Source organism: Silurus aristotelis, assembly GCF_946808225.1.
Source record: "Silurus aristotelis genome assembly, chromosome: 28".
In the NCBI taxonomy this organism is placed as follows: Eukaryota; Metazoa; Chordata; class Actinopteri; order Siluriformes; family Siluridae; genus Silurus; species Silurus aristotelis.
Window position 1 is genome coordinate 4,822,058 of NC_139601.1, and position 27,658 is coordinate 4,849,715.

The following is a 27,658-nucleotide window of genomic DNA, read 5'->3' on the forward strand; positions in this document are numbered from 1 at the left end:
TGAAAACACAAAAATATAGGCCTAAAGTTGTTTTCTTTGATCAACAGAGAAAAAGGGGTCAGGGTTATTTGAATCCTAGCCTCGACACGTGTCATATACTGTAGTTGTTGAGATGCCGAATGCATCCTTACTGGATAACAGAGGTATAGCACAATGCATCAATCTGCATTTGTTAAGTGCGTCAAATATCCATGCTTTTATTTGGATGTATACACCAAAGAGGTGTGGACTTTCAAAGAAAGAACACCCAGAGGTATAAATTCCAGCACTGTCAGCATGGTATACAAATAAGATCTGACAGTTCCTCAACCTCAGCTACATCACTCAAATACCTAAGATGGCCAAGGGCATGTGTTTTCAAAATTCCAGCAGATACTAACTATGAACAAATGTTTAAGCTAAAACTGCATCACATTCAGGTTAATGAACTTGGTCTTTCTTGTCCAGTGAGCTTCATATCTACTTACTCTTTTCTGCCGACATGAAATGAACACTTTTTTTGTGTGTTTCACAGGAACACAGTCCAGATGCACACTCTAGTTTTAACCAGATGTCCTGTGACCCATTCGAGCAAGTTATTTAGTCTAAAGCAACTTGTGAATATTTCAGGCTGAATTTTTCCATGTGCACGTATTATACTTTCATTCTGAATAACGTATTTGGTTTCATCCCTACCATCAGCGGTGGACGAAGTACACAAACCATGTACTTGAGTTAAAGTAGAGATACTGTGGTAAAATATGACTCAGGTACAAGTAAAAGTGCTCCCTTTAAACCTTCACTTACAAATATTTGCCTTTAAATTTACTGAAGTATCCATATGATTTATTATGGCTGTAATGTTTCTATTATCATTTTTGTCACAAGACTCAATCAACTCAGTTTATGTGAAAAAAGACTATTTAACTCTTAACACACCAACCTAATAATAAAATATTAATAAGTGAAACACTGATTTCTATTCAAATTATCATGAGCCCGAAACCTTTTTCAAAAAAATCCAGCAAATACGGACACGGGTGTTGTGTTCGAGTCAGGAGATTCTGCCATCCTTTATTACCCCTCAAAATGTTCTGCTTGCTGTTGAACTGACGCTGAACTGTATGTTCGTGCTAACTAGATACCACCAAGCGCCAGTCAAAACTGTGATTGGTGGATTGCTGCGTGTTTGACCAGTTTTTATTCACTCATAAATAAAATGGCTTGAATTTGAAACCATTTTTGGACCTGATTAATTGTGAGAAAGAAATCCAAAATAAATGCAATTTACAAAAATCTTGTGCATGGCTTATATGTAACAGCACTAAATTCTGATACCCACATCTTTTTCCCAACAATAGTCACAAAACCCTTGTCTAATTTACCTTCTCCTGTCAGCGTTAAAGCTGCGAAACAATTTCGATTTGACAATAGAACACCTGTGTCGGATTATTAAGATAACCATGGGGTCTGCACTTAAAGGGCTTTTCAGGGTAATAATTCACAGCTGGGACCGTCTTAGCCAGCCCATAGGACAAAGCACTTCGGCAGTGACGCATGTTATGGCCATGCACCAAATAAAATCTGACAGATCAAAACCCAAGTCCATAGTAAAACTGACAGTAAACACCATGGTCAGCGATGAGACTGTTGTCACCGGTCCAAAAGGCCAAGGAGAAGGTTAAGATGGCTGGTCCAACAGACGGTTATTTCAGTCTTGTTTTAAAAGCTGTAACTCTGTTCATCTGGTTGGATTGGTGCCTATACCTTCTGGTGCTCCTTCCATCCTTGACAAAACCATCTGTAATGCTGTATTTCTTAAATCGGCTCGAGGTCTTTTCATCAATGACCTCAAACACAGTTTATCAGCATGCCGTTATCCCCCATTTCTCTGTTTCTCAGTTAAAACAAATTGAACATCTAAGCATTGTCATTGGAATCCAAATGAAAAGAGTAGTATTGATAATAATTAGTGTCCTCAGGTTTCAAATACATTAGAATGAGTGGACATCTTAATGTAAAGTTTGGCTCGATAACAATAGGGCAGTAGAACCCGGGCGGCAGCAGTGAGAGCGCCGCATCCTTACCACTAGACCACCGGATCCGCTGTGGCGACCCCTAACGGGAGAAGCCGAAAGAAAGAAAGTCTTGCCATTAATTCAAGTTCATGTGTAAGTCCTAAGTACTATTCTTCTTGGTTGCTCATTCTGTGATTGGTCGCTTCGCACCAATGCGGTTTGCTTGTGTACGTCTTACATTGTGCTTTTGATTTGACTTGATTTTGATTATAGTCCCAACTCTTAGACTAATGCACATGGGCCCTCCCTCCTCCTCAGGGCTCAGCTTAGACTTTCAAGGACAGGGCTTGTCAGTAGGAAAAATCAGGAAATGTAAGTTTAATGCAGAACGTGAAGACTAATTTGCAAGAGTATGGAAAGATCTACACAGCAGTTTGTGGAATAGGGGCAGGAGGAGGAATAATGATGGATTGGGCATCACTGGGCCAATTCTCAATGTCCTGCTATATAGAAGCAGGAGAACTTGGAAAGTGGAAGATACACAAGGAATGTGTGTAAACCATTCATACAAATACTGCCTGTGATTGTTACACCTGGAAAAGGCAAACTGTGAAGACTTAACTACAATAGTTTGAGACACAGAGCTGTCGCTAAAATGCTTATTAAAAAAAGAAGCTACTTGAAAAGAGATATATGGAACCACACCTCAATATTTTGGGCATCAAAGTGAGGAACCGCCTCATGAACAGAAAGGATAAGTGCCAATTTGTTAGCCAGCTAGCAAACCTTTATTTAGTCTACATGTAGAATAATGTAGACTGCCTGCTAAATGCTGATCTATTGGAGACGTATGTTCAACACACTTACAATTACAGCTTTAATAAAGTAGATAAAATATTCATTTCTCCTTGTTGGAAAGGTTCACAGGGCATTGTTCATTGTTCTTTTATTTATCAATAGTAAGTGCTTCCTCGGGGTCCAATAGTTTTTAACTTGTTTGCTAGTTTATTTATACACATTTAGAAAAACAGTCCCATGAACATCTTTAATTGGAACCATTAAGGTTTATACAGTATTTTATTTAAAAACATAGGCCACACCCACTTCAGGCTGAAATCCAAATAAGCACTAAACAGATGTAAATGGTGTCATTCTGTTACACTCCTATTATGTGTAATCACATGACGTTAACTGACTTCTGAGCCGGCACATGTTCCTGTCTTCGAGTAAGCTAGAAATGTAGGGCTTTTTTTTTCGCATGTTTTACTTGTACATTTCAAAACAATCTTATGGTCTGTCTGCTACTGAAGAGCGTCAACAACAGACAGAGCAGAAGTCAGGCACTAAATGTAAAAATGATTTGTTGTTAAACTGCAGTTCATCTAAGAATAGGGGGAAAAAAATTATTGGAAAAAATTATACCTTTTTGGATTTTCGTCTTGTTCGTTAGGTTGTACTGCATTGTAGCTGTATAATAATCACGGTTACCATAGGAAAGGAAAAGCGCCACAATTTACAATTTACAAATTACATGCTGTGACCTTTGTGATGCAGCGGACCACTCTGCAAAAATGTGACAGTGATGCTTCAGTGCTGCTGCGTGTGCAAAGCCACAGCCCAATGTGTTCCAACACTGATAAAACTCTTATCTCTCTCCAACCGGATCTGTTCATTAACACTGAACATTCGTCCTTTCCATCTCTCTCTCTCTCTCTCTCTCTCTCTCTCTCTCTCTCTCTCTTACACACACTTTCTATTCTTCCTTTCCACACTGCCTCAGCTGAAATACAGGGACAAATCCAATAATATGCCTTATTCATCCAATCAGATCTCATTTTAGGCTCTCTTGTGCATTGCAAAAAGTCGGCGCCTTGCCAAAAAGTGAGCATGAGAATGAATTAATGCATCGCATTATAGCGATGCCAGGATGAAACACAGCGCTTTAACAGGATTCCTAATGAAAAAGACGTATTTTTCTGCCAGGCTTACAAACAAATGTGCCGATTACAAAAGGAAGGTGTGGAGAAATAAACCAGAACAGGCTCGATTGTGCTGTTGGATGCCTGATGGGCATTCAGGAGTCAGTGAGTGTGAAATGGCTGGATGGATTGCCCTGTGCTCCAAAAGAACCAGCCCAGCCAGCTGGCACACCGCTGGGGAGATGCCCGTTCAGGTTCCTGTTCGCCTGCAGCCATGCTGCAGACATCTGGCGGTTATTGTTCCACTGAGCAAAATTATCCCACGTGCAGGAACTTTCCTGTTACAAAGCATCATAAATGTACCCATTCTATATTAGACACAGTGGCCACATGAGGAATTGAAATATAGGCAATTTTGCACACTGGATTTCTAAACATCAAAATCCTAAATCCAGATGTGCTATTAGTGGTGTGTTCTTGCTTTAAAATTCAGAATTATCGCGTTCAATTTAAATTTTCACATCTGAGACATTGACTCCCTCACTAGAGACAATTCATCTATTATAAAGATGATAAGTGACCTCCATTTATGATTTTATCATGAATAATAAATGACAGCTCGTTCGAAATATGCAAATGATATCACTCTAACTGCTCCCTTCTGCCTTTCAATCACACGTTAGCTGAAATTCCCCATCACCCTGGAAGCGGGATATATTGGAGACAGATGAGAGAGAGTACGGATGAACACAGGGCTGGAGTACGATCCATTTCAGCTTGAATGAGAACACAGTCATGTCCAGTGAACGCTCCAATACCACAGCGTGACTGTTCCATATGCTTTCTTCATCTCTGTGCTCTTCCAACAACTGTTAGATCTCTGTAGGAATGACAAACTATTTTTTGCTGCCGAAAATTATCGAAATATAGGCCTTAGTTCTAATGTCAGGTCAAATATATTATTCATAAATATTCGTTCTCCACCATAAAAGCTATAAAAACTATTTTCCGTTGTCAGTCTTTAACCCTGTGGCAAAGGCAACTAGATGATTCAATTCCTTTCAACAGTTTTCTAACTTTTTTCTTTTTTTTTTTAATTTGTACAATTATTTTAGACATTTATTATGTCTCTGGTTGTGAGGAATAGTGTTTGAACTGTTTAGAATTTTACAACACACTACCTGATCTTCTGCTTTTCTCCATTATCATTGATGACCAGGGAATACTACCAGGGTTTTTTCTTTTACAGCAATAGTGCACATGGAGTAATTAAAAAAGGAAACTGCTTTGTAAAAAAATAAGTACATTTCTCCAACTGTTTTTGCCTGCTCTGGTAAAAGGTGCCAACAGTTCCAAAGCTATTTTTTGTTCTTCACTTGTATATCTTACAGCATATATATATATATATATATATATATATATAAATGTCATTCTTCCACATACACATTGTACAAAAGAATTAAATGTCGTTACTACGGACCAAAGTGCAATGTTTTCCACTTGTGAATAATGTTCCTCACTGTAAAATGATGGACTTTAGATTGTTTGAAACTAGCCTTATAACCATTCCCAGATTGGTGGGAGGCAGCAATTGCTTTTCTATGATCAGTGCCGATATCTTTCCTCCTTGTGTTGTCCTGAATGCCCCGGACTAGCAAACTGCTAGAATTGGGTTTTAACCAAGGTGGTCACACCTGCTTACTTACTTCATTTAATTAAAAGCATTTAATTTGCAGCACCTGGCTGCTACTTAGCCTTTTAATTCTTATGCAAGCAGTAAAGGTGTACTTAGTTTTTCTCACACTGAATCCAATTTTGGCTTTATGTTTTGAAAAAATATATAAAGACACGGCGTCACATGGCGTGTTGTTCATCTAAAGTCGTATTCAGCTCATTTCAAGACCTGACAATTACCAGATGATTACGTCCTAAAATGTAAAACCAGTCACACACACACACACACACACACACACACACACACACACACACACACACACACACACACACATACATATATATATATAAATCGTTCTACAGCAGAGGCTGAGCACAAATGCAGGTCAGTGCAGTGTATTTCGGGACAGATAAACTTAGACTTGTGTAAGCGCTGTTAGTAAAATGTTATAGGTCTAAAGGGGAAATTGTCTGCTCTATTTCAACTCTATTAACCGAACCAAAAGCAAAAGCTTTTCAGCTTTGCATTAAGACCTACATATATCCACAATTCCTCTATAATTAACCTCAATAATTGTGTATAGTGTACATTATTAAGGTACTTAGTAACTGTTAGTAACTCTTCATGTAAAAGTATTTACAGTACTGTTTCAGCTAATTCCTTTGCAGTTGTGATGCATCTCCCTCCAGAACCATAGTGTTAATTGTAGTGTTAATAGTCTAGAAATGAAACAGCTACCAAAATAGTGCATGTGCTATTACACGTGTGCAGATAATGATATGTTACTGTTAATCGGTGTTTAATTAAAACAAAAGAGAAAAAAAAAAAAACCCTTATAACAAATTTTTACAACCTGCATTTGGAGTGAAAGTGAATCGTGTATAATTATAGAATAGACATGGTATTTGTAATTGATATACATTTCAGGAATTCATCATTAATGACAACTTTTCAAATTTTGACATGAAAACACTTCAGGAAGTCAGAATATCCTGAACGTAATCAAACATCATATTTTCCCCAAAATAGTATAAGAAAATCTCAAATTTGACATTAAAAATGAGATGACCTCGTTAGTTGCTCGGGTACAGTTTCAGTGAACTTTCTCGTTTTTCTCAAATAAGAAGCTGTGGATTTTGTCGTTTTGTACAGCACGGATCTGACGCTCAACGATTATCCATAGGTCTACATTAATGTGTTTGTTACACTACATTATCAGTTCTGTAGTAACAAATCAGTCTCAGGGACTCCTAATCTCATCTATAAATAAATGGCTTTCTGTGGGGATGTTTGTTTAACACTTAGTTAAGTGTCTCTAGCATCAGCACAACACTGATAGGGGAAAGTCGGCAGGCCAGAAGTGTCTAGTTGCCAAGCTGTGTTCTTATTACATTCAAAAAAAATAATAAAGTGTACAGTATGTATAGTTGCTATAATGTGGTAGGCTGTAGGAAGCAATATAGCCAGAAAACCACAGTTCAAGGCGAAAAATAAAATAAAGGACAAATGACAGAAGCACAAGTTGTGTTTTTTTTTTATACATTAGTTGTATTCTTATTAATATGCCGACAAAGATGCCGACCCATTGTATAATGGATTGCTTAGCCCTAAGAGTTTCACTGTGGCGTTACTAATAGCTATTAGATTTTAGTCTCCCCACTTAATATGACTGATACAGATTAAATTATATGACTAGTAATCAAGAATATTAAGATTTTGATGATGGATATTTTGGTAGAAAATAAAAAAAAAACAGCATCTAAACCGTTAAAAAGAGCACGAACAGGACTGAGGTACTGTTGAGAGAGTCCATAAGGCTCAAAAAACGAATCAAGTGTCTTTCCAAACTTCTCTCTCGGGATACTGCACATCTAGAAGTTTGTATATACCAGACTATTCAAGAGACTACTCTTTTTTTTTGCATGCTGACTAGTCAAGTTCAGTCCAGTGACACAGTAATAAAGATTACACACTGTATCCTAAACTGATCTAATCAGTGCCTTGTATTAGATAATATTATCATTAGACCAACCAATTCAATACACTCATTATCCTGTTCTAATCCCAAAGCCTATTTAGGACATTTGTTTGGGGGTGAGCTTAGGCATGTGTGTGCTTAGGCATTTGTGAGTGTGTGTGTGTTTGTGTGTGTATGTCCTTCAGCAGCCTGGCACAGAGAGGCTTCTCTAAATGGCTGCACAGAAGGTAGGGACATGTGAGGGGGTTAGGGACACGGTGAGAGGAGCACATGTCCTCCTCCCTGGAGAAACCTTAGTGCTTTCTTGTAGTTTGGTCATTTTTGGGTCACTTTAGATGCTGGAAAAGTCCCAAGGCCAGTGGGAAGGTCATAAACCAGGTACACGCCAACTCACTGCTGTTGACCATCATCGACAAGCGAGAGACAAGAGCTTCGTGACATAATCGAGAGCTGATGACCATGATTTTAGATTTTAACAAAGAAAAGACCTTACATTTCTCCCTAAATCCTGTTTTTACTCACCTCTGTGGAGTATTAAAGTATAAAAATGCCTTCACGAGTTCTATGTGACTACACACATATTTGAGATTGCGAAACCTGGGGTGTTTTGTGTGTTCAGAGACCTGCTCCAGACTAAAATAATTTCCAGGGTCCTCCATTTTGATCAGAGCTTTAATTATAAGAACAGCAGGGCAAATTTGTACCATCATATTAATTTATAGGCACCTTCAAAGCATTTCTGTGCTTATTGAATAATCCACTTAACCATATCTAGATTTCAAACAATGATTATATTCACATTTTCCAGCTGTATCAAAAGTGCAGGTAAAGTGAATTCTAGCATAACCTTTTTTTTTTTTACCGGCAGGGTGTAAAAGTTATTGCTAGTCGATACATAAGTGGAAGGGCAGGTATCGTGTCACATATTAAGAAGAAACCTAATCTTCTTACTTCAGTCTTTCTTCTGTTTATTATATATTTTGTTGTACCTAGAAACTTTCATCAGCAAGACAAATTGTTCAATTACTTTGAAATAAAATCTTGGTAAGTTTGCTGGACATGAGTTCGATTATTGTACTTACTAATGTACATACTGTACTATTGCAAATGAATGAATCATTAGTAAAATATCCTGTTAATAATATCTATTAGCTAGAATTTGACTTTCTGATTAGCCATTTGTGTTAGCTACTGGAGTCAATGCTAGTCCAACATGCCGCTAATAAAGAAAAAAATGCTACCTTAACATTAACATATTATTAAATGTATGTTGGTTTTTTTCATTAGAGGGACTTTATGCCTTCTAGGGAGGAAAGTGTTTCATATTCTAGGAGTCTTAGTTTTCTTGAGAATACTGCAACATTTTACTGAGGTAAGCATTTTACTAATGTAATCTCTGGAATGACCAAGTTTTGATTAGTAAGGTATTCATGCCAGCACAAATGTGAACCAAATTTGTTTTTCTTACATTGTATAAACAAAAGTATTGGGACATCCAAGTTTTCCAGCTATATTGGATTCTTTCACAAACTTGTAGCACTATGTTGGAGGTACACAATTGTACAGGAGGTCTTTTGATGTGGTAGCATGAAATCTTCCCTTCACTTCAACAAGGAAACCCAAACCTGTTCCAGCATGACCATGCCCCTATGCACAAAGCCAGCTTCATGTTGGTATAGTTTATATGGGTTGGAGTAGAAAATATTAAGTCTGCTATAGAGCTCTGACCTCAAACCTATTGAAGACCCTTGTGTTGAATTGGAACGCTGACTGCACCCCAGGCATCCTCACCTCACCTACATCAGTACCTGACTTAGTACTGACTTACTCTGACTGACTTACTAACACTATTGTGGCTGACGGGGCACAAATTTCCACAAGCACACTCCAAAATCTAGTGGAACATCTTCCCAGAAGAGTGGAGGTTATTATAATAGCACTGGGGACAAAATGTGGAATGTGATGTTCAGACACATATATGAATTTTATTGTTAGTTGTCCTCAAACTTTTTATCTATATAATATGCATGTTGGTAAATACCTCCATCCCCCATATGTTCTTGGCACATTCATATTTAGTGATGCCCACAAAACTTTATAAAAGGAAAAGCTCACCTGCAAAAAATGCCACTGCATTGCATTAACCTACTCTTCCTACTTTTTTTCAGGGTGGCATTTAATTAGGTTTGCATTAATATTCATTTATAAATGTGTTAATTTTTCCTTAACTGCTGAGCTACAATTAATGAATAAATGATCTTCCTCACCTGGTTTATGAGGGCAGGAAGTGGGTGTCCAGCGACAGCGAGTTTAACGGTTGTCTCCCAGATCCGCGTGTCTTTGCTCCCTTGAGCCGTCACCATGAACTGTATAGGCTCGGACAGGTTCATCACATCTTGCTCAGCGTACAGAGAGCTGTCCGGATGAACGCCGAATTTGGGGTCGCTGCTCTCGAAGCTGATCCGCTCATTCAGATGACAAGCCTCGAATATCACTAAACAGGAGAAATGAGCAGATGTAGGGTGAATGAACAGCAATGATGACTACTTGATTCTTTCACTGAGACATAAAAAAATTAATAAAAATAAATAAATAAAAAGCAAATGACCTTCAGATGGTCTGTTTAGGTGGAAAATAAATGCCGCTAATTGGTCAGTCAGAAGAGGGAAAAAAACAAGTGCAATTTTAAATCCTATATAAAAAAGAACAGTTTTCACTGGTTATAACTTTGATGACAGAAATCTTTATGACCAACTGTGTTTGTGTGTGTGAGAGAGAGAAAGAAAGAGAGAGTGTGAGAGAGGAAAGAGAGTGATAAAGGTGGTAGAGAGTGTAATCCTTGAGGGATGGGTTTAACACATTCATAAGCATGTAGACTCATATCCTGAGAAACATTTAGATTATTTTCCACCTTTCTCACTCATCCTTACAGACACACACAACTAGAACTATATGGAATGACTAGGGTCAACTTTTTATGTAGGGTGTAATAAACCACTCTATACTGTCTCTATCTCTATCCCGAAAAAGAAGACTTCAAAGACTTTCTTAACAATCGCGTCACTCCGTCCCCTCCAAACCACATTAAAAATATGATGAAAACTTATGACAGAAATGTCTTGCATCAAATATTAATTGTGAGTCCAGTGCTTGCTACAGAAAACACAAAATACCACACAAGACAAGACATGTTCCAATGATTCACGTGCGATTCGAGTGGAAAATACACACTCCTGCACTTTCTACATGGCGTGCAGTGTTGTCGAGTCTCATTCGGGTCAGATGCATGAATCATGTGTGTGGATGTTCTATAGTAGGAGAAGCTTTACTTTTTTTCCAGGTTGGGGCCTTCAGAAGTTTTTCTAGAATCTCCGCTCAGATTATAATAAATATCCAGCGTGTAGTTCTCGCTTCTGTTGTTTCTCAGATTATTCTTGAGTAGATATGTATGACTTTTCCAAAGCCATGACCTTTAAACACAGGCACCAACTTTAAGCTAGAGGGGGAAAAAAACAACGATAGAAAATGTGGATCGAGAAAAGTAATTGTTGTCAGATGTAATACTGTATTAAAATATCAAGAGGCAATTTAGAATTTACTCAATTTAGACATCACAAAGATTAGAATGATAATATATGAAAGAAAAGATACCAAACACTGAAATCTAACAGAAGTCTTATTTCCTTGCTGATACTGTATGTAGTGTATATAGCAGTAGTCCAAGTTGTAATTCTCAAAATGACTACTGCAAAATTTGGTAAATAAGATGAAATTGTACGCCCTACTGCTCTTTATTGTTAGTCAGTTTGGTGTGGAGTATTGCCTGCAATATACAAAAAAAACGCGATGAACGGACGCCACCCCAAATATGCTATTTTATGTATACAGTACTGTATTAACATTTAACTTCACTTTCATTCATCATTCATTTTCTCCCGCTTATCCGTAATTCGGGTCGCGGGGGCAGCAGTCTAAGCAGGCCCCCGCCTTCGACTGCTGCCCAATCCTCACAGCACCGTCCCTTATGGTCCCTCCTGCAGGTGGTGAGCCTACGGGAAGATGGCCCCACGTCACGGACCTTGATATTTCCCTCGTAAGGGACCCCCGGAGCATAGAGGGTTAAGGGACTTGCTCAAGGGCCCAAGAGTGGCAGCTTGGCGATACCGGGGCTTGAACCCCAGACCTTCCGATCGGCAACCCAGCGCCTTAACCGCTGGAGCCACCACTCCCTTCACTTTATAATTATTAATTATATTTTTATTCATAAATTTCAACATTAAAACAATTCCCCATAAGTTTTTTGGTCTATTGTGCTATCCGCGGAAAATCGGGAAAATCGGCTAAACAAATTAGTTATGTGGCAAATGCAATTCCGCGATAAACAAGGGGGCGTGAGATTCGAACCGTAGTAAAGCGGGGGATTACTGTACATGAAATGTATATATTCAAATGTTATGATCTATCTATCTATCTATCTATCTATCTATCTATCTATCTATCTATCTATCTATCTATCTATCTATCTATCTATCTATCTATCTATCTATCCATCCATCCATCCATCCATCCATCCATCCATCCATCCATCCATCCATCCATCCATCCATCTATCCATCCAGACATCCAGACATCCATCCGGACATCTAGAAAGGCAGACAGACAGACAGCCATTGGACTTAATACTTTCTTCTGGCTCAAGCTGATATTATTTGAGAAATTCCAACACCATACTGCTTCATATAAAGATGTTCAACATGAGATCATTTGTCTGTTTCATATTCAGTATGCCTGCTTTCAAAACTGAACAGCAATAGATATGCAGGATAACCACAATATTTTCTTTCAATACAGACTCCAACAATGATAAATATTTTCCTGCTTGAAATGGCCATTGCTTTGTTCGAAGCAAACATCTAAACTTCACACAAAACCAGTGCGACCATCTGTCACGAGAAAATCGCACGTTTCCATCAAACAATGACGGCAATCAACGGTCCTGTATAAATGGTAAATGGAGCTAATTTGCTTTAATGGAAGGGAGCTAATTACAGCCACTGAGGATGCTGCATTTTTCCAGAGGAGAGCTAGAGGGGAGCTGGCTGAATGCAGGAAAGTGTTTGCATATGAAAAACAGACGCAGTCACCCTGCCCTGGTTGTTGCTGCTATGCTAACATTCAGTGTTGGCATGGGAACAAAAGGATGTGTCTGGTGCTGAATCATGTTATTCAGAAGCATTTTCCATAACGCCACATTGACCTAATATCCCCCTTTGAAGACCTGGTCTTACTGTACATAAATAAACAATAAATCTGTTGATTGTCATTAGGTTTAAGTTTTCATGGCACACATTAAAAAAATGTGGGCTCCATCCTCAAATCATGGAGGTTTGTACTCTACGTTCTTTTAATGTCCACATCTGTTTCTGTTTGATACTCAAGATTATTCACACATGCCCTAAAAAGAAGCTTTTAGGTGCACAGGCTACTCCAAATCACACTGTCTAGAAATGTTAGTGTTAATGTTAATGTCTTTAAATGGATTAAATGGGTTATAGGATTTTAGTCAGGTCTTGGACTAACTCCAGTCTCGAGCTATTGTCTGTACTGACCTGAACTTGTCTTGGTAGGTGGTCTTGATTTTGACTGTTTATGTCTTTTTGCATGCAGACAGTTTAAAAAGAAGCAATTCCTTCTCTATGAAACACTGAAAAGCATTTATAACAACCTTGGGATGAAGTGGAAACCTTACTGACTGACTGAACTCACCTACATCAATACCTGACTTTTGCTAACACCCTTGAGGCTGAATGAATCTCCACGCAATTGCAATCTATTGTAACATCTTCCCAGAAGAGTGGAGGTTTTATAATAGCAATTAGGGACTAATTGTGTAATAGAATGTGCGATTAGCACATGCAAATTGTGTGGTCAGGTGTCACAAACACAAACCGGTGCCCATATAGTCCATATAGAAGATATTCATTAGATTTTTTTTATTATGTGGAACATCAACTGTACAAGTCTGTGTGAATGAGCTGTTACTATAAAGTCAATACAGCCTGCACTACTGTTAGAGCTGTTAAAAAATAAATCAACACCTTCTGACTAGATCAGATCTGAGACCTCAGCACCACTGTGTTATAAAGCGGGGAAAAACTTGAACTGCTTGAAGTCAACTTAAACTGCATTTTTTATCACCCGTAGCCTGGATCTGAGTTTGGAAAAAAAGACAAAAGCTTTATGGACATTTCAAAGTCTGACATGTTTTACTGGGGTGCTGTGAGTAAGGTGCCAACTGGAAAGTTGAAGAGAGAACATGGCAGAAGGAACACAACTGGCAGCCACTCTATTCACACTCAGCTTGATGTGCTTCTGACTTCTGAATTATTTTCTCGCTCTTTCTCTCCAGCCGTCTTTCTCTCCAACCTGCACAAGGAATTAAGGTAGAAGGAGGTTGCCAGTGATTTGTTTTCTCTGCAGGAGCTGAACGTCTGTGAACAGTTAGTTAAAAAAACTTACCCCGATATTATTTTTCTCCCTTTGCTCTTTTGGCAAACGTGGATGAAAGCTGAACATGCTACTACAAAATAAGCTATAAAAAGGATATCATTTTGTTCATAGGCAGTGCTGAATCTCTGTGACTCTTGAGCAATGAGAAGAGGAACAGAAATGTTCTGGATGGCAGGCAGACAGCATTGGTGCATCAGAGTTGTAGAATCTGGGGCTCGATCCTCAAATCATGGAGGTTTGTACTCTACGTTCTTTTAATGTCCACATCTGTTTCTGTTAGATACTCAAGATTATTCACACATGCCCTAAAAAGAAGCTTTTATGTGCACAGGCTACTCCAAATCACACTGTCTAGAAATGTTAGTGTTAATGTTAATGTCTTTAAATGGATTAAATGGGTTATAGGATTTTAGTCATTTCTTGGACTAACTCCAGTCTCGAACTATTGTCTGTACTGACCTGAACTTGTCTTGGTAGGTGGTCTTGATTTTGACTGTTTATGTCTTTTTGCATGCAGACAGTTTAAAAAGAAGCAATTCCTTCTCTATGAAACACTGAAAAGCATTTAGTTGAGGGAAAGCCTCAAGAAAAAGGATTTGACGATCTCGACTTGACTCAGACTTAGTCTATCTTTAAAATGGTCTCAATTTTGACTCAGCTTCAACTCCCTTTCGGTAAGTCCTAATGTTGCTGCAGGGTTTTTGCATCGAGTGGTCTTATAATATAGAAACCTTAACCAACCAAAGAACCTTCCCATGCTGGAATACCTGGGTGGAGTCCTCAGATCTAAAATGGTTTTGCATAACTGCTTAACATAATGCTTCATCAGAGCCGAGCTCAATGATCGAACTCATGGAACACACAATGTTACACAGAAACACTTGCCCTTAATGTACCAGCCATTCCGATACTTATAACAATGACCGTCAAGATCCGCAAAGCGTAGTGTTTGGTGGTATTCCTAGTTCAGTGACACATGGAAACCCAGGGAAATCCCGTCCAGTCGTATTTTCCGCCCAATTTTGGCATACCATCTGAAAATACCCTGATGAGGCATTGTACAACAGGAATGTAATCCATTTACAACTCCATCACAAATCAGTGACAGCACACTGGCACTGAATAAAGGTCTCGCTTTGTCCTACAACTGCATTTCACAATGAGATCTTGGCCTGAGTTTAAAGTCTGCTGCTGGGTGGTGTGGAAGTTAAAAGAGGCTACCAACACAAACACTGCCAAGCTGAAGGATTTTGTGCCAAGACCCCACACCACCACTACCACCACCACCACCCTCTGTTTGCTTTAATTAAATGTAAACACCTTTTCTTATTAGACTAAGAGGGTTGGAGGACAATTACTACTTAAAGGGTTCTCTTTAATATCTTAGTAGATTTAAAGAGATACTTGTTTGGGTTCTTTCCGAACCGTTCTGTGTAAACCCTGGAGATTAGACCCGTGAACTTTCCAAGATATCAGCTGCATATAAAATACTCAAAATAGCCTATTAGGCACCAATGACCATATCACAGTCATGCCTGACTTTGTCTGCATTGCATTATACTTATATAATCAAAAGTATCTAATAATGCAGACACAATTCATCGTGTCAATAAGTGATGATGCAACAGGAAGAAAGTTATTACGAGAACTTTGCATTTTATGATGAATCTCATTGCTTATTGCCTCCAAGTCCATCATGTATATTTTTCTCATGCAAAACCCCCGAGGTCATCGGAATAATCTTGTTTATAAGCAGGAGACGAGCTGAGCCTAGAGGCTGTGTAAGCCGCTATCTTACAGGACAACGCAATAACTCCACGCTGCCTAAAGCTACAACACCTCTGCTCGAGGATGTTTATGTGGAAGGCACATGACTGTGAATGGTGATGAGATTGGCTATAGGGACGTCTGTTCTCATGTGTGTGAGAGAGATGCTCGAACACCATTCTATTAGTTTAGATCTGTTATTCTGCTATTTTGTAGAGGATGAAGCCTAAACAATGCTGGATACTTAGAATTACTGTGTAGTGAACCATTTAAAGCTGGGATCTTGATACTCTTATGGATAATGTGTGCTTATATGTAGTGGGAAAAATGAGTATTTCGACAAATGATTGTATAAAATGATATGAAATTACACGTGAACACGTAAATATGTGAATGATGTTTTACGTTTATATTAAGGCTCATATAAAAAAAGCTGTATAGAAATCGTGTAAAAATGAATAAGTGATGGCAAAAAAAATAAATACATGCGATAACAAGGTTTTAACACTTGCAAAAAAGAAAAGTTAAAATAAATTTTCCTCAAATTTATTTACAATAACATAACACAAGAAACTACAAAACTGCAAAAAAATGAAAATAAATTAGAAGTAAAAAAGAAACACAGATGCAAATATGAAATATATGAAATATATATTTATGTTTCATTTTTACCTAGCATTTATTTTTCTTTATTGCATAATATCATTGTTCGGTGAAAATATTACAAACTACTGGCGCAAACATTCTGGGAAAAAAAAAAAAAAAGTTTTCAAGAGTTTTACATACTTAAATGTAATGTTCTTTTTTTTTTAAAATTCATATATTCTAACTCTGCTTGACTTGAATGTTGTTCAATCTGCCGGCTGTTTTTTTACGTTGCTGCACAAATGACCTCAATTTCTAGGCACCTGGACATGTTTTGCTGCTGAAATGGAACAGTGCTTCTATTTTGGGGCTGTATTTAAGAGTTTTTGCAACTTTATACCAAAAGTTAAGTCAATATTTATGACAGGAAAAGTGTTTGTATTTACTCTTCAGACCGTCTAGACAAAGGGATAGAAAATGCAGACTGTAGAAAGAAATAACTTATTATATGCTGTCAAATGTAATGTAATGAACCATAAAAAAAAGAAACTGTAAAAAAAACCCAGAAATAATGATGAATGATTGAGAAGCAATAAAACGCACAACTAATAAAAGTCTAGTATATGCAACAAAATATATGGCTTCATGAACAGTCCCAGTTGTAATTAGAAGTAGCAATTTTGTTTATTATAACGATATTACTTCCCCTGAGTACTCAGCAGCTCAGGGAATAGCGCTCGATTCAGCACATGCTATTACATTACATTAGATTTTATTTATATTGTTATGCGCTGATAGTTAATAATACATACAGCTTAATCCATAAGATCATTACTGGAGGTCATAAAGCTTTACCAAGGGATGCAATAGCCATGAACAATTTTGCATTCAAGTCTCGAATGATGATTGAACGGACATTGGGTGGCACCCAAATAAGGATGGGTTCCTCTCATAATCTCTTTCTTATACCATCTCAGGTATGAGGCAACCGTCACCACAGGCTTTCTCATTGGGGATAAAAGTTATAGGGACTAATTTGTGACCCTTAAAATGCATACATTCTGTAAAGTTACATTGGGTATGGGTTTGTATCTTTATTTAAAATTTTGTTTCAATAATAACGTTTTGGTTTATTCATGGTGTTCTCTTCTAAAGAACCCAGAATGGTTTGGAGAACCGAGCTGACCACGCTTGCTATGCTTACACCAAATCATATCATCATTTTAATTCCAAGAGAAATCCTCCTGAATGATAATGTGCGCAGTTTCTGTATTAAAGCGTCGCTTAGCCTGACTCTGAGTATGACCATTAGGGAATAAAAAGTGTGTCTCAGCCATTTACTCACAGCAAATCAAACGAACCCGGCAGCTTGATGAAGTGGGACCGCATTGATTCGAACCTTTCACCTTGCAAGCTCAACAATACACAGAAGATTAGCTTCATCCTGAGGGCGAGATTTTCCTGCAATCGCTCCCAGACCACCACGCCATGTTGTCAGCGCAAGTTGAAACGTGTAGGTCAAAGTGAATTTGGATTGCACCCAAATACATCTGAGGTAAATCTCGATCTGCTACTTGTATGCAAATAACTTTAATATGACAATTAGCACTCATTTCAATCCAGTGAGCATCCTCATGACAGCTAGGCTCATTCTGTAGATTTGTATCGCATCATTATAAGAGATGATCATCATCATCATCATCATCATTATGACACAGCTTCAATTTAACTATATGACTCACAGCCTTGAGAGTTCAGTCATTCACTCGAGCGATGATCCCATTCACTTCAATCCAGAACATTTATTCACTCCAATTTAGACAGTTTGAATATTTCCCAGCAGGCCATCAGAGAGCAAAGGAGCAAGAGAGGGCCAGAATATCACTCTTTGGACAGGGATGTACCGGATGTTGATTTACAGATCGTTCGTGTAGAGTGATATGAGCTCATGTTTTAAATTATTCATATACAATTCGATTACAGACCCTGGAAAAGAAGACAGAGGAAGAGAGCGAGACAGAGAGATAGTAAAGATTAGTGTAATGTTCACAAACAGGAGGTAGACAGTGTACATTTCAGAAGGACTTTTTTTTTTTCCACCGATTCATGACTCAATCACACCTTGCTCATTCATGACCTTTTTTTTGGAAGACATTGAAAGACAGTTTCTCAAAGTTCCTTCCAATATCTACAGGTCCTTTGGTTCTTTTCTTCCCCCAATTCACAGAATTGTACTTCACTGTTTACTATACTTTACTTTTCTGTACTTTACTGAAGTATTTCCATTCGGTGAGATTTTAACTTTACTACATTGTTTATCTTTTTATTTATGAGTGGATAAAAAACTTGGTGGTATCTACCAACATACAATTCAGTATCGGTTCAACAGCAAGCAGAACATATGGAGAGTAATAAATGATGGAAGAAACTCTTAACACCAGTGGCCTCATTTGCGTGATTTAATAGATATCGATCAGTGTTTGACTTACGCTATTAATACGATTCTGTTAATAAATCGGTGTGCCGAGTAACATTAGAGTCTTTTTACATAAAGTTGATTACAGCAAGAGTTTTGTGACCGAAAATGATAATAGGAACATTATAGCCATAATAAATCATAGCACTTTGGATACTTCAGTACATTTGAAGGCAAATACTTTTGTACTTTTACTCAAGTGAATGTTTAAAGGGAGCACTTTTATTGGAGTCATATTTTAATGAGTGTATTTCTATTTGAACTTAACTACATGGTTTGTGTACTTCGTCTACTACTGCACACAACAGCTATTAAATGGACGATGGCTAACGTGCTTTCTGTGAGAAATTTGAAGGTAACCGATGGCTCTTTTCAACCTGATACTCATTCAACATCGCTGGGCTGCTGAACAGCCTTTCCATAATGGGTCCTTTACTTTTTCTGTGGAATCACAAAATGACTGAATACCAAGTCTGAAGCGCCACCTTCTTCTTAGTTCATTCCCATATATAGGGCTTTACCCAGCTATTTAACAAAACTTCTCACAGCCTCTCTACCTGCTTTACAGTTCCACAACAATCTCTATAGTCTGGCATGGAATCAGCAAAATGGGTTCTAACTGAAACCTTCTCTAAACCAAAACTCTCTGCCTGAAACTCAGCAGCTCTCTTGAAACAAAACTTTCAAATGTTAAGTCTGAAAACCCAAACCTAATTACTCAAGTCGACACATAAAAAATAATCGAGACCTCAAAAAGAAGCCAAAAGACTGTTTTTATATGGAAAAAAAACCACGTCTTTAGAAACTAAAAAGAACAAATCAATATTTCCTTAAAAAGAGCTGCGGCATGTTCGGAGAAACGTTCAATATTAATGATGCACCTTTCAAAACTGAATCCATATCTGTAGCCACATGATTATCTATTGAGGCAGTGACAGTGTGGGTCTTTTCAGGAATATTTATTAATATAGATCCTATTTCATGCACAACAGCCTTTTCTACCATCTCCTCTTTTCCAGCGTTTGATCTGCCTTGCTGAACCACGAAGACGTTTCGCTCCATCAAGAAGAAAGGATCTGAGGGCTAATTTGAAGGGAATCGAAATGACTGCTTTTTCTTAAATTCATGCAGTGTTAAAAAATGAAGATGAAATCTGGAGTTGAGGGGGGAAATAAATATATTTATCTAAAAAGAAAAGATCAGATTAAATGGCCCGTCTTTTCCGAACATAGGGGAATTGGCAAAACAGACAAGTTAGCACTGGGTCGAGTTAAGAATTTGAACTGCCATGGCATCCAGCATGCACATGTAAACCCCTACACACAACAGTGATCAAAGTCACTATCGAAACAATCTTTTTCAATACCATGTGGTGTCAGTGGCAGCCACGTTCTATTCCTTCGGGAGGTTCGTTGTTGTCCAAAAAAGAAACACAAAAGGTAAGGCATCTCTACTCACAACTAGCTTGTTATCGCTTTTAGCTTTGCAACTGACTGTGAAGCAAAGACTCACAAAGGTCAAACGTACACGTTTTGTGTGGGCAGCGCATTCTCGCCTCCTCTTCTTTACCTCCGTTTTCTTTCTTCTCTTTTATTTGTTCATCGATCAAAACGCTCAACTCGGGAGGAACGTATTCGCTCCTGGCATACAGATCCATTTCTCTAATCATTCGAAGGAAAAACAGCTTATAAAAGAAGTATTGAAGAGGTCTTAAAAGTGCATATGACTGGTATCCTAGACTGTCAGACAAAAATGCACGAACATAAACGCACACGAGGGAAAAAATGTAAATACTTACAATAACCTGGCTGCATGTGTTTGCACACACTCTAACTAATACTAATACAGCACTCTTTATGAGCAAGAGTCTGCCGACATATTACACCTTCGTCTGGCGATTTTATCCGACTTTTCCTCCCAAAAATTCAACGGCAATATCAAGTCAGTCCACATGTTTTCAAATAGATTTACATGAATCTAAATGGGTCATTCCAAACCACTATTCTTTGTCTAAAGCCAGTCCTTTGCTGACTTTAAATTGTGCGTTGGCTTGTTTTGGGGATCAAATTCAGCTATCTAACAGGGGCCCAGGGCTGGGTATCGAGCTCGTGCTGCCATCCTCTCAGCATTTCCCTGCCTCAGGGCTTCCTTCAAAATGCCCACCACAAGAGTCGGCCTCCATTACTGATGAAGATAGCGGCGCTATGACCAGGGCTCCGACAGGCAAACAAACATACAAAATCTGCTAACTTGTAGTGCTACATGCTTGCGTACTTTTTTTACGTTAACGTTTGTGCGCTCAATCAATGCTAAAAATGCTAAAATGCTCGAACTCACATTAAACTTGTGATCTTATTTAAATGTCCTTATCTTTGGCTGCATTTACAGTTTAGCATTCATGTTTTTTTCCCCCCTTCACATCAATGTTATAGCCTCTGTTCCTGCTGACCCTGGAATTAGGAGACTATCAAGTGTTAATCCATTTATCCATGAATGCCACAGGGCCGTCACAAAGTTTATTGTTAAAGGTTTGCTCTCTTTTTTTTTTTTACAGTGAAGGCTCTATGAGGTAGGTAAGCTATAAATGGTGTTGTAACTTTGCCATTAAGGTTGTTGGCCAGGTTTGTAGGTAGTCTCTTAACCCGGAGTTTTTTTTTGTGTAACCTTTTATAGTAAGCAACAATAATAAAACAACGCTATTTTTACGTTTGGTGTTTGATGATGTCATCTATAGCGAGGTAATAAGCGCCTTAAACCCCAGATATCAGTCCCCTGGCCGAGACATGCTCTCAAATACTTTCATACCTGCATGGTATGTAGCAGAAAAAGAGAATGTCAAGAAAGAGTTACAAGATGTGAGGGATGTGGTTGCTGATGGCTGGACCAGCGTTGCACAGGACCACTACCTGACAGTGTCAGTCCACTATGTGAGAGAGGGCTCCATAAAAGAGCAAGTCCTACATACAGGGGCAGTATACGCATCCTACAGGCGACAGGGGACATTGTAGTTGCTGTGACAGTGAATAATGCAGCAAACATGGATGTAGCAGTAAAAAAAAGATGGGTGTTAAAAAAACTTGCTGCTTTGCTCAAACTTTTAATATTGCTGCTCAGTAGCTTTATATTATACCCTCAGTCTCACAATGGGCATGAATGGGTATGGCTAAACCTGTCCTTAAAGAAAAGCAGCATCTTCTCAATATGTACACATCACAATAGATCATCTTTAGTGCAAAACTCTGTCCAAATAGTTTAGAAATATCCTTTGCTAAAATCATGCAGTAAAACATCTTGGCAAATGAACAACCATTTTGATAACCACACACACACACACACACACACACACACACACACACACACACACACACACACACACACACACACACACACACACACACACACCAATTTCCTTTTTCTCACTCTAGTTCTGCTGTCATCCTTGATGTGAGAACAAGGTGGAATAGCTTGTTCCTCATGGTGAAGCGTTTCCTGGAGCAGTTCCCTGTCATTCAGGCCACCTCTATGGACCCTCGGTTTAAAAAATCAATGCAGTGATAAGAGGTAAAGAACTCTGTAATTAGCTTATTCCATTTTTAGTGTGAACCATTGTGTTTATAAAACTAGGGTCTAGCTAATGAATCTGATTATATTTTACAGACTGCAGAGAAGAATGACCATTCTTTGGTCTTGAAGAATGGCATCATCAGACAGTTCTTGGAGGAAGGCACAGCCTTGGATCTTAGATTCAAGTCAAAAGTGGCAGATGAAGTGTGCACCAGACTGGAGGAGGAGCTGATGAAAAGGACCTCAGAACAGGTTTTTGAATCCTATTGGTAATCTTCTACTTCTCTTAAATTGTAGATCAGTATATGTGACCTTCATAGTCTATTGAATACAGACTCAGACCAGGGGCTCAAAGAGAGAGCGGGTGACCAAGATGCAAGAAAATTAACTTGTTTGCATTTACCTTTGGAGTGTTTTATATTTTTATTTATTTATTTACTTATTTGTTCATAGAAAAGGCCAAAGCTCTTTGCCCTTGAGGAGCTGTTTGCTGTAGAGGACATGGCAGTTGAAGCAAGAACACAGACCACTGTCAGAAGCACTACAGAGAAGATTCAGACAGAGATAAAGCCGTACAGACGGCTTCCATCTACACTGTCCTCAGTGAGTCCAGTAACCTGGTGGTGGGACATGAAGGACGCTCTGCCTTTGCTTTCAGATTTGGCAACAAGGTATCTCTTTGTGCAAGTATCATCCACACCCTCAGAGCGTACACTTTTGATAGATACTGACCACTGCAGCGCTTGTGGGATGTTCCCCCTGTATCCAGTTCTCTCTTACACACTGCACTGTATAATACACAGCAGGTTTACTGGCGGCGCTATTTTGTGTATTTGTCCTACACTGACTTGTGTTGTCTTTGCACTGTCTTGTCTTGCACTGTTTGCACCAGGTTGCACACGATGCACTTTATGTGGCAAAGACACAGTCTTATGTAGCTTTATGTTGTTTTATGGAGGACTGGTAGCTCAGTGGTTAAGGCTCTGGGTTACTGATCGGACGGTCGGGGGTTCAAGCCGCGGTATCGCCAAGCTGCCACTCTTGGGCCTTCGAGCAAGGCCCTTAACCCTCTGTGCTCCAGGGGCGCCGTTTCATAGCTGACCCTGCGCTCTGACCCCAGCTTTTGAGCAAGCTGGGATATGCAAAGAACGAATTTCACTGTGCATGTATATGAGACAAATAAAGGCTATTCTTCTATTATGTAGCACCAGGGTTCTGGAGGAATGCTGTTTCATTTCACTGTGTACTGCATGAGCTATATATGGTTAAAATGACAATAAAAGCTACTTGACTTGCCGCCTAATATAAATACATATATACACAATTTGCCTTGTTTATAGACCATGACATAATTTGCCACAAGGTTTTGGGAAGATTTATTTAGGATAGGATGTTTATTTCTTCAAATGAATGAATGAATTTTATTACTTTTATTATTTTTTCAAAATGCAATCTGTCTAGCCATCCAACTCACAGCCCAGACATGTGAAGAATATGAAACACTGTTGTGAAATCACATGCAGGGATTGTTAAATGGAGAAACGTGACATTTTAGCTGTCTTTAAGTAATTCCAGTAAGCCACTCTTCAATGTCATTCTAGCATGCATCAGTGTGCACGACATCTTGCTAAATCTTGCTGAAACTTCCTTAGCGCATTCAGCTACCATGAAGTGGGAAAATCCATTAGCCATGATTGCTGCATTGGCAGTGGAGCCATTAGAGTGAGCTAAGTGAAATCCTGTTTGGATTAGATTGACATTTGCTAAGGTCGTCTGAACTAAAAAAAGGCAACGCAATACCAGATACACTTAATGCCTTTTATAAGCACATCTAATATCTCATTCAAGCTCTGAATTTCAGTGTAAAACATTAAAATGGTTCAGATGATCTTGTGAATTAGCATAAACTACAGTTGGCAGAGTGGCCTGGTAATTGCTGCACTGAATATTCCCTTTTTTTTTATGTTTGTCATTAGTTTATTTAATGTGAAGTGTTTCACGCTTCTTAAAAATCACAAAAATCTGCCAAAAATATATATATATATATATATATTTTTTGTAATTAAAGTATGAAAGAATGCACTTTTTTATGCATTTATTATTACATTTAACATTATGGAATATCCATGAAACAACTCGTATTACTTTAGTTACATTAACGGCTGTAAACATTTATATATTTAACCGTTGTTCCCTCGCTAGCATCTCTCATTTTCTCTCTATTTAAAAAAAAAAATGCATTTTTTTTATGGTAAAAATAAACTTTTCTATTAAAGCTTTGCTTTGACTGTTACAAAAAACTCAAGACTCCTTCCATTATGCAAAATATATAAAATACGAATAATTATCCCGTAATTTCCGGACTATAAAGCGCACCCATATATAAGCCGCACCCACTGAATTTTACAAATATTTGTATTTTTAACATAAATAAGCCGCACCTGTATATAAGTCTACACTAATGTACTTTACACAGGCTTTAACGAAAGACACGTTACACACGGTGTAACGGGTGAAATATGTTGCGCTTCCTTTAGGAGCATAGCGGTATTATGGGAATAGCATGCCAGAAGCGAGCTCTCCCTTCACCCAGACTCAACGCGCTACAACAGCTTGTATCTAAACAGTAGCCTATCAAGTAAGTCAATGTTCACTGTCTTCCTCCTTCCTTTCACAACTATTTCTCTCGGGAGTTTATCTTTTGGCATCGTCGTGCGTTTAAAAAATCACCCGGTGGAAGTTTTTCTCCCGATGCCGTGCAGCTCAGAACACAGGTGAGGTACGTTTTTTCGTTTCCGTTCGGAAATTTCATTGGTCTAATGTTATGGGGTTCAGTTTTTTGGCTTGAAGTTTGTGAAACCGGGAGAAACCCAGGAAAAATTCATAAATTAGCCGCTTCGTTGTTTAAGCCGCATTGAAAAAAAAGTAGCGGCTTGTTGTCCGAACAAATACGGTACTTTTTTTTGTGAAGCATTCACCATACAGTTTCCTGGAGGCTTCTAATATACATTTACAGTAACGGCAGATGGTCACATCCAGAGCAACTTGCAGTTATATAATCTTTATAAAACTGAGCAGTTATAGGCTAGGGGCCTTGTTCAAGGGCCCAGCTGTGACAGCTTGGTGGTCCTGACAAATTCAAATGATCATGCTACTTTTATAGAGACATTCTTTACCATATAGTATTTAAACACTTTGCAAGAATTAGATTCAAACACTATCAAAGCTGAAGCTAAAAATCCTCTCGGTCTAAAATCCCATCTAATAATTTTAGCTCATTTTGAAGCCTATGGCCTTGCGGCAGTATGGATTATAGCAGTCTGCATGGTTACACAGTGGGAGCCCACTTTCAACTGCACTACAATTTATCTTCAAAATCCTTGCGATAACTAAAGGGTATTTCACGCAAATGTCAAAATGCCTGTCAGCGACGGCACAAGTGACATTTTCTTGGGTATTTAAGACCACAAATTCTTCATTTTGAATGCAAGAACTAATCAATGATCTTTTTATAAACACAAGGGAGAAAGAATGATTAAATCCATTTCTTTTTGACTTTAGAGAATCATGAAACAATAGATCCAATGCTGATCACCTACTCTGGGCCTGACAGACATGCAGAAGTAAGCGATGAAGAAGGAAAGAGAGAGGGAGGGAGAGAGAGAGAGAGAAAGAGAGAGAGAGAGAAAGAGAGAGAGAGAGAGAGAGAGAGAGAGAGAGGAAACACATAAGGAAACACACACTATTTGATCAACACAGTGTACATATTAATGTGGGAATTCATATTTTAATTTGAATCGCCTTCACAATTAAAATATCCAAAAATAAACAAACCCACATCATTTATTCCTTTTTCGAAACCCTGTAATATTTATATAATTGACAGTCAGCACTGCCAGGATTGAATTTGCATGAGATTTCAAATGCAGGTTGTTGTTCAACTGAAGTATGATGACCAAAGGAAGTATGTAGAAAGACTGGACAATTTGTTTCAGCTGTAGGGCATCATATTCATACTAATACTTCTAACTGCTAATATCTCTAACTCCTGGTACTAACACCTCTAACTACTGGTACTAATACCGCTAACTACTAATACTAATATCTCTAACTACTGGTACTAATACCTCTAACTACTGGTACTAATACCGCTAACTACTGCTACTAATACATATAACTACTGGTACTAATACCTCTAACTACTGGTACTAATACCGCTAACTACTGCTACTAATACATATAACTACTGGTACTAATACATCTAACTACTGGTACTAATACCGCTAACTACTGCTACTAATACATATAACTACTGGTACTAATACCTCTAACTACTGGTACTAATACCGCTAACTACTGCTACTAATACATATAACTACTGGTACTAAAACATCTAACTACTGGTACTAATACCGCTAACTACTGCTACTAATACATATAACTACTGGTACTAATACCTCTAACTACTGGTACTAATACCGCTAACTACTGCTACTAATACATATAACTACTGGTACTAATACATCTAACTACTGGTACTAATACCTCTAACTACTGGTACTAATACCGCTAACTACTGGTACTAACACCTCTAACTACTGGTACTAATACCTCTAACTACTGGTACTAATACCGCTAACTACTGGTACTAATACCACTAACTACTGGTACTAATAGTTCTAACTACTGATACTAATATTTCTAACTATTGATACTAATACCCCTAACTACTGGTAATAACACATTTAACTACTGATACCAATACCTTCTACATCTGGTACTGATATCTCCCAATACTAGTCACTACTAGTATTAATAACCCTCACTACTAGTAAATAATGGCAGTAATAGGGTTTGTATTCTCCCAACAAGAAGTAGGTGTACTCTACTCAAAATCAAGCGAGGTTGTTATTTCTCAGACTCTGAGACAATGTGCTGTAAATAACATCCACGAATAAACATGACAGTTACATCAGGAGGGTGAGGTGGTGATTTTTATCTGACACATAGTGTACATAAGGGAATCATATTCCTGTACACGATTCACCATCATTTATATGTTATAGAAAAATCAGGGCCCCAGAAAGAAACCTGTTTCATTCGGAAGAAGACAGGGAGGAAAAGTCATTTTAACTTGTGCCATTCGTTTAATCAAACTTTTATCATACTGATTTATTATTTTATGTT

At 38.2% G+C, this 27,658-nt stretch overlaps 1 protein-coding gene across 8 annotated transcripts in view; it reads right to left on the bottom strand.

Moving 5' to 3' along the window:
* cdh4 (cadherin 4, type 1, R-cadherin (retinal)) overlaps positions 1 to 27,658 on the bottom strand; it is a 490,519-nt gene that overhangs the window by 62,662 nt on the left and 400,199 nt on the right. For all 8 annotated transcript variants that reach the window (XM_083534056.1, XM_083534054.1, XM_083534053.1 and 5 more), the window contains one exon: positions 9,837 to 10,063. In XM_083534056.1, the coding sequence (XP_083390182.1) occupies positions 9,837 to 10,063 (227 nt within the window). The remainder of the gene's footprint in view (positions 1 to 9,836; positions 10,064 to 27,658) is intronic.